This window comes from Lipotes vexillifer, unplaced genomic scaffold (genome assembly GCF_000442215.2).
Source record: "Lipotes vexillifer unplaced genomic scaffold, Lipotes_vexillifer_v1.1 scaffold558, whole genome shotgun sequence".
Lineage (NCBI taxonomy): Eukaryota > Metazoa > Chordata > Mammalia > Artiodactyla > Lipotidae > Lipotes > Lipotes vexillifer.
Window position 1 is genome coordinate 414,136 of NW_006772769.1, and position 8,236 is coordinate 422,371.

Consider the following 8,236-nt stretch of genomic DNA (forward strand, 5'->3'; position numbering starts at 1 on the left):
CTGGGGAAAGCCGGAGAGCCCCCCCCCCCCCCCAGGAAGGATGGAGGTAGGTCACTGGGACAGCCCCACTGTCAAAGTTGTTCAGGCCTCCTCACCGGTCCAGGCTCCACTGGGGGCTGAAGGAAGACAGGGCCTTCTCCTGCAGGGAGAACACAGGGATGGGGGAAGATGGAAGATGGTGAGCGTCCTCCACCATGGTGGTGCCTCTCTGCAGTGAGGCATTCCATTACCTACACCCGGCCTTGACTTAAGCATTTGACCTGGCTGCTTCCCTTGCCTCTAATGAACTCTCTCTCTCTATCTCTATCTCTCCCTGTATATCTCCATTTCTACCTCCATCTCCATCTCTATCTCTACCAAATCCCACCTACCCTCAAGGGGAGGTTCGAACCTCAAGCTTCCTCCTGACTCTTCGGACTCCCAGAGTCTATACTCTCTGGTTTCCTCATAGTTTCTGTCACTTAGGAGGCAACCCTGGATCCTCTGTAGGCATGAGTGGCTGTTGATTCCTTGTCTCATCTTCCCTAAGGACTGCAACAGATTCCAGAGGCAGTGACTCGCCCATCACCCCATGCCAAAAAATCCCTGTTGGTTGAAACTGGAATGGCAATGCCGAACACTCTGAATCTCCTCTGCCCTTTCGTGATGGTCAGGCTGAGCTGGGAGGTGGTGAGAGGGGGAAACGAAAATGCAGAAGGAGGGGAACGAGGAAGAGAAACAAACCTGGTTACAGTCACTCTCTTCTGCACCGAAAGGAATACGCAATGTGTGCAGAGATGTGAGAAGGAGCACGCAAGCAGGTGAAGACAAGCGCCAAGGAAGGGGGTGAAGATGTGTGGTGACCGTCCTTCCCCACTCGCCTGGCTCATGTGAAGGAAGCAGGGTCACAGGGGGCCACGTCATCCCCCAAAACAAAACCTTGTGTATGTGAGAGGAGCAGAGGGGGAGAGACAGAGAGCAATTGAGTGGTATGTTCTAGGCATGGGGCCATCTATGCATCTATGCCTGATCCTCACTTTTATCAGACTACCTACCTGCGCCCCCCATCCCGGGCCCCATGCCTATAAGTTATCTGAAGGTGGGGAAAACATCTTATTCATTTCTGTCTTCTCAAGAACTAACCTAGTGCCTGCAACATAGTAGGTGCTCAAAGATTGTGGAAGGAAGGAAGGAATGGATGGATGGTAGCCACCACACAAATAGCACCCTACCACCCCAAAGTTCCTCATTGTTTAATAGTAGGCTAAGTGTGATTCTCAGGATTCCTAACGTTTGAATGAGACCCTGGGATATCAGGGGCTGAGAAGGGAGTCTCTGGGCTGGTGAGGTCCTGCCTCAGGAGATACCTTAGAGCAAGGGATTCCCACTCTGCCCTGAACTTCTTAGCCTGCATGCCAGTGGGGGGTTGGAGAGCTCTGGCATGGGTTCTGGGGGGCTTCCCCACCACGGGGATTGTACCCAATATTGTCTTACAGCCCCTGGGCTCCCGGCAAACCCCTTTCTACCCCACCCCCACTGGGAGGTCTCATCCTGCAACGGTCAGCTGGGTCTTGGGCTCTTCCTTCCTCTCCATCCTGCCAGCTTAGCCCTCTGACTGCTCCCCTTCCCCATGCCGAGGCTTGAAGTTAAGCACTCAGCCGCTGAGCCACTGCTGCCAAGGTCCATCCCCCCCCCCACCCCCCGCCCTGCTCCCCACTGTTCACTGATCTCTGGCCTGCTTTCCTGCTGGATGGGAGAGGAGTGGGGATGGGACACAGAAAGGGTACTCTGTAGTCACCCCATAGATTCAAGCTGGCCTACCTAGTAGAGAGGATCCTGGGAAGGTCTGTGGACAGGTGGTTGGGAATGCTGCACAGGTTTTGGGCAGATAGGGTAAAATGGAGAACGGGCCGAGGAAAGTAATCCCAGGGCAAAGCCTTTAGGGACATGGCCTGGGTCCCTGCATGAGGGGGTTCTGGCCCCTTGTCAAGTACCAACCTCAACAGTCCGCCAGCGGAAGAGATCCAGGCTCCTCCGGCAGCCGGTGAATCACTGACTACCTTGAAGTGCTATGCGTAGATCAGCCAGTGACTGGCCCTGCCCTAACTTCCCCCAGACGAGGGGTGGGCCGGCACCCCTCTCTCCCTCCCCGCTCCCGCCCGCTCATGGTGATTTCCTTCTTCAAGGCCATGAGAGGTTTTCACGGTCACCTCATTTTATCTGTGTACAAGTGTTGGAGAGTAGGGGCAACAAGCGATTGGCCCCGCCTTCCCGGTCCCAGAGGGGACTGAAGAAGAGAGCGTGCAGTCGCAGGACTGAGCTAAACAGAGACACTTCCTGGTGGGACTAGGTGTGCACCCCTGGCCTCAGAGTGAGGAGGAGGTAGGGAACCAGGGGAAGGGGCTTTCCTGAGTAGAGGCTGGGGGGCAAGGGACATGGTGTCTGTGGGATCTTGGGTCGTCTCTGGGCTGAGCTCAGAGGGCAGTCATCTTTGCCCTTTCTCTGGAAAGAAGGGCAAGGAAGGTCCTGAACCAGTAACTAGGGTGACCAGAAAGTTCGGGACCTTGTGATGTCAAGTGACTCACTGGTGGTGGGGGCGGGAGGGGCTGGGAGTGGGCAATGGGGGTGGGTTTAGGTAAGTGCTGGGCTCATGAAGGAGGTGCACGTACCGGGAGAGGGGTGGAGGTGGACACAGGGCTCTCCACATGGCTCAGGTGGGCGAAAGGCTTGGCTGCACCCCAGGACTCCAGGTAGCGGGTCATCAACAGTGATGGACGCATCTTGGGGCCCTCAAGAGAGGACAGCAACCCGCCTGCAGTGCCCTTCTCGTCCTCCTCCTCAGCCTGGGGCACATGAGGGCTGAGAGTCAAGATCACAGACCCTTCCCCATTCTCCCCACACCCCTTAAAGGCTTGTGTCCCCTCCCCCACGATACACATTTCAGGACATAGGAGCTCGGTCTCTGGCATGGAAGAGATCAGGCCCATTGGCTGTGGATGGTTGGGGTGGGCCAGCCCATGGGGTCCAGGCTGGGCTCTTACCCGGGGATCGATGACAAGGTAGGTCGGCTCCCCTAGCTCCCGGAGGTATGGGTCCCCGTGTTCCATGGCTGCATCCTCCACAGCGTAAGCCCCTGCCAGCAGTGCCAGCGTAGCCCCTGTGATATGTACTCGTCTGGAAGGAGGGGGCAGTGGGAATCAGAAGGGAGGGCTTCCAAATCTCTCATTTCTTTCGAGGATCATTCCTGGAGGTCTGACTTCAAGCAAGGCCCTGTGTTACAGGAGGTGTCTCCCAGCTCCCCTCCCAGTACCCCAGGATCTCTCTGAGCCCCACTTGGGAACGTGCCCATTTTAAAGAACTATGAAAACCAGGCATGTGGGAGGCCTGACTGGGCTCTTGCTATAGCCTGCTGGAGCCCCAGCTCTCACCCTGGCACTCCACTCGCCTCCATGTGGTTGGCCAGAGTGACGTCATGGGACCAGACATCATACTGCCACTTCTGCAGCCCGATGACCCCGCAGAGCACGCTGCCCGAGTGCACACCCACACGCATGTTGATATCCACGCCGGTGGCTGCCCGAAGCTTCCTGAGCAGAGTGTGTGGAGAACAGTCGGAGTGCTGCCTTCAGCCCTACCCATGCAGCACCCTTCCCTCTCTCCGGGATGACTTCCACCACCCTACCTGCCCCCACCCCACATCCATCCTGCCCACCTGAGCTGACCTGATGGCCCGGCACATGTCCAGCCCCATGCGCACGCAGTTGATGGCATGGTCTGGCAGCGAGAGCGGCAGCCCGGAGACACAGTAGTAACAGTCTCCCAGGATCTTGATCCGCATGCATTCATGCTCCTGGGGGAAGGGTGTACAGGGGGAGGGGGGCACCTGGTTAGTGGTCAAAGGAGGCAGGAGGGAGTTGGGGAAAAGTGGGAGCAAATGTGGTATTCCTGAAGAACTTCTGAGCTTGGGATTGTCTAGGTCAGATCTAGGGACTCTCTTAAATTGATACGGGGCTGGCTGAGGTCTCCTATGTGGGTGTCTTTCTCAGAAGGGCTTCTGAAAGGTTGGGATGTCTGTGGCTCTCTCCAGCTTTGGCATGTGTAGCGTGTATCCAGATTTGAGCGTACGAAAGTCACCTCAAGATTGAGGGCTTTTTTGGGGGGACACCCAAGATTAAGTTGCTTAGGGGCATCCCTGGGGACTGAGAAGGTAGCTGGGCTGAGGATGCAGAGGGCAGAGGTTTCCCTTGGAAGGGCCTCCTAATGTTAGCGCATCAGAAAAATCAGTCTAGGTTTGGTTGCAGTGTCCAGAGACACCTATGCTGGGGCTCAGAGCCTGTTTGGGGGTGTTGTGGTTGGGGCATCTGTGAGGATGTTGAAAGGTCTCTCCAGGTTTGAGGTGTGCAGTGAGCAGTTCCATACCTGGGGAGATTTGAGAGGGTTTCCTACCTGCAGGGGAGTATCTGGGAGCCCACATGGACTTGGAAGTGGGACTGGGATCTCATGAGGCAGGATTTTCCCTCGGAAGGGGCTCTCCAGGGTGGGGAGTTTGAAGGTGGGGAAGGAAGCCCCCTCTGACCTTGGCGATCTGGTCGAACTTGCCAAAGAGCTCGTTTAGCATGAGCACCAACTCCTTAGGGGAGCACTCACTGGCCAGCCGCGTGAAGCCCACGATGTCAGCATACAGCACGCTGGGCAGGGCAGACTGCGTCAGTGGGGCTGGGGTCTCAGCCCACGTTCCCTCCCATCTGCCATCCTTCCTTATACCTCACTCCCTGGTGCCTCTTGACATAGAGGCTGTGGAAGTTGTTGGTGCTCTCTGGCCGTGACCCCTGTCCGGCCTGCAGCCGTGCCATGATCTCCGCCTTCATCTCTCGGGCCAGGTAGGCAGGAAGGATGGACAAGAGAAGGTGTTCCTGAGGGAGGTGACTATAAGCACCAACACTCCTACCCCTAAAACCAGGAGCCTCAGTCCCCCCAAACCCTTAGAAGCCCCAGAGGTGTTCCCAGGGCGCTGGCCCAGGTCCTCCCCACCACCTACAGCCTGGCTCCACCCCTGCCCTGCACTGATCACCTTTAGGGACTGAACTTCCAGCACCAATACCGGAGTTAGAGCCCTTCGTTTAGTATCACAACGTTCTAAAATGCTTTCACAAGCTTCAGTTTGCTTGAGCCTCACAGCGGCCTTCCAAGGTGGGTGTTAGCCACATTTTACAAAGGAGGAAACAGAAGGTCAAGCGACCCTCCCAAAGTCATTCAGCTTCCAGAGCCCGGTTGTGTGATCTAAACAACTCCTCTCTCCGAGCCCCGGTCCCTCCCGGCCTCCCGGGCCCAGCGGACCTGGTGCTTCTTCTCTGTGTCGAGCCTCCGGCGGGAGTGCAGGGAACTAAGCGCCTCCCGGAACGTGGCGCGCAGCGCGCGCTCCATCAGCGCCTTGTGGTATGCTCCAGCCACGTTCCCGCACAGGAACAACACGGCGTTTGCCGCCAGCTGTGGGGGAGGGTCAGCCTCAGGGGGCGCTGGGCTCCGGGGTCGGGGGGCTATTGTGTGTAGCTAGGTTGGTCTCTGAGAGGGCTGAGGAGGACTCTGCAGTTAAGAGACCGAAGTATTTCGAGGCAACGGGTGCCACACTGTGGGACCCAGAGGGGGCACTTCTCCTCCCGCCCCCGCCCCCGCCCCGCCCCGCGGAGACTCTTGGCTGCTGCACCAACACGGCCTCTTAGGTCTAGAAACCTCGGCACGTACGTTTCCTCTGCTGGGAATACTACTCCACCATCCCCACCCGCGCCGCAGCACGGCGACGACTCAAGCTCCAATTTTTACATTCTCTGTGATGGTTCCGTCATCCACATCTGTCCCCACCACCCCAGTCCCCTGGCGAACTCCCTTCCCCGTGGGCCCAGAGCCCTCTTCTGGCGTTTGCAGGCATCGCGCTGCGCTCTGTACCAGCTCCACGAGGGCACGGTCGGGGTCTGTGTTTGTACCCTGCGCCCAGCGTTGCGCCCTGCCTTGGAGTCACAGCTCATCAAACGGTTGGTGAATGCGCAGGTAGCAAGTAGCGCCCAGCGGAGCCAGCCTCGGACGCAGCCTGTGCTCCGTGCGTGCTCACCTGTGGCAGGAGCGCGGGCTGTGAGTCCGGCTGAGGCCCAAGATACAGCCCGAGGACCAGCAGGTGTGAGAGTGAAGAGGCGAGACCCGCGGCGGCGGCGTCCCGCATGCCCAAGGGCAACATGGCATACACGGTGAAGATGACAAAAAGGAAAAAGGACACCTGGGGGAGATGGGCGCGGGAAGTTGCACGCTTACACTGCTGCGCTGCTCCTCGGAGCCTGGGTGCGCGTTGGAGGCCCGGGAGTCCCCTCCCCACTGCTCGGCTTGCCTCACCTGGTCCCAGGCGCTCACCACGCCCCCAGTGAAGAGGAAGCCGAGGCCCAGCGCGAGCAGCGCTGCCCACACGAGGCCCGACAGGGGACGCGTCCAGCGCTGCAGTCGCTGCTCGCGGGAAGCCAGGCCCAGCAGCAGCGAGAAGCCGCCCAGCCCGCACAGCATAGTGGTCAGGAAGCCCGGGTCTGAGGCCAGCTCCTGGGGGGGAGGGAGTACATGAGGCAAGATTGGGGTGTGGAGTTTGGGGAGCTTGTCCAAGGAGAGGAGGAGTGGGCAGTCCCTCAGACCCGTTCTGAAAACTGTTTCAAACCCAAGTAAGAAAAGCAGGTAGGGCACCTTCACTTGCCATTCATATTAGGTTGAACCACATGAAATTGCTGATAATCTGTTTTGTTTCTTTTTTGAGTTTAAGATGCTGCCTTCTCCCTCTCTCTCTTTTCCTTTGTAACATCTTTATTGGAGTATAACTGCTTTACAATGGTGTATTAGTTTCTGCTGTATAACAAAGTGAGTCAGCTATATGCATACGTATATTCCCATATCCCTTCCCTCTTGTGTCTCCCTCCCACCTTCCCTATCCCACCCCTCTAGGTGGTCACAAAGCACCGACCTGATCTCTCTGTGCTATGAGAGCCAGCAGTCTCCTGTGATTCAACCTATCTCACTGGCATGCTGCAGGGGGACTGAACCTTGGGCCATCTACCCAGAAGACCTGGCTCCAACCTCATATTGGCCATTTGTGAATCCAGGAGCTTTCTGAGGCTCAGTTTTCTCGGAACTCAAGCACCCCGCCCACCTCCACCTGGGATCCCAAAGCAAGTGAGAAATTCCAGCTCACAGAAGGCACTTAGGCATGAGTGTACCCAAATCTGGCCAATTTGCTGGGCAGATTCTCTGCCCGGGGCCAAGGTTCAGAGTTTCAGGGCCCGCCCGCCCCCCACCCCACCCCGCCCCGCCCTCAAGCAGAGCTTGGGCAGGGGGGCGCCCAGAACCTCCCTCGCCTGCCTGGGAGCTGGATCTCACCATCACCTCAAGGCGTAGAAGCCCCCCACTCCCACCCCGGTCTCCACCGTTTGTCCCCACCTCTTCCTGGACTTGGAGGAGGACGGGCAAGGACTGGTCACATCCAGTGGTTTTCCCACCTTGCCTCCGAAATGTGAAAAGAAAACTTGGCGCAGCATACTTCCAGAAGTGGAATTGAAGATCCCCTTTCCCCCCACAAAAGAAACTGGAAACGAGTTCATTTTGGAACTAAATGAGAGTGGGATGTAAAGTTTCTTCTGGGACTCTGTGGGTACAACTGCCCTACGGCCCCTAAAAGGGAAAGAAAATCAGGAAGCAGATTCCCACGGGGCCCAGTGTAATCCCCCCCACCGCCGGAAAACTGGAAATTCCGGTGTTGGATTTATTCTAGGACCAGTAGATCACAGAAGCTTGTAAGGTCTGAGGTCTGTCAGTACCCGCAGAGAAATTAGAAGCATCGAGGGCTCAGCTATCTCCTCGTGTAGACCCGGAGACTGTGGCCCAGAGAGGCAGTGACTTGTGCAGGGTCACTGCAGTTCCTAGCAAGGTCTAGCACTTGTTTCCCGGGCCCCAGCCAAGAAAGCACATCGAAAAGAAGATCCACGTGGGACTACCCTGGTGTTGTCCAGTGGTTAAGACTCCGTGCTTCCAATGCAGGGACCGTGGGTTTGATCCCTGGTCGGGAACTAAGATCCCACAAGCTGCAAGGCGCGGCCGAAACAAAAGAAAAGAAAAGAAGACCCACAAGTCCCAACCCTGAAAATGCCCCTGAGGCAGTGACCCTCCCGCTGTCCCCGAGGAGGCACCCAGCACCAGAGCCCCACTCCCTGCACGCCACCCCCCCCCCCCCCCC

At 57.5% G+C, this 8,236-nt stretch overlaps 1 protein-coding gene across 2 annotated transcripts in view; it reads right to left on the reverse strand.

Annotated features, from left to right (window-relative positions):
• ADCY4 (adenylate cyclase 4) overlaps nucleotides 1–8,236 on the reverse strand; it is a 16,113-nt gene that overhangs the window by 7,520 nt on the left and 357 nt on the right. Inside the window, exons 2-11 of one of the 2 annotated variants that reach the window (XM_007447899.1) lie at nucleotides 6,361–6,558; nucleotides 6,086–6,247; nucleotides 5,317–5,466; nucleotides 4,744–4,892; nucleotides 4,556–4,667; nucleotides 3,702–3,829; nucleotides 3,408–3,566; nucleotides 3,021–3,153; nucleotides 2,649–2,822; nucleotides 96–139 (exon numbers count right to left, since the gene is read on the reverse strand). In XM_007447899.1, the coding sequence (XP_007447961.1) occupies nucleotides 96–139; nucleotides 2,649–2,822; nucleotides 3,021–3,153; nucleotides 3,408–3,566; nucleotides 3,702–3,829; nucleotides 4,556–4,667; nucleotides 4,744–4,892; nucleotides 5,317–5,466; nucleotides 6,086–6,247; nucleotides 6,361–6,558 (1,409 nt within the window). Of the gene's footprint in view, nucleotides 1–95; nucleotides 140–2,648; nucleotides 2,823–3,020; nucleotides 3,154–3,407; nucleotides 3,567–3,701; nucleotides 3,830–4,555; nucleotides 4,668–4,743; nucleotides 4,893–5,316; nucleotides 5,467–6,085; nucleotides 6,248–6,360; nucleotides 6,560–8,236 lie in introns of both variants that reach the window. The other variant, XM_007447900.1, reaches the window with a different exon arrangement.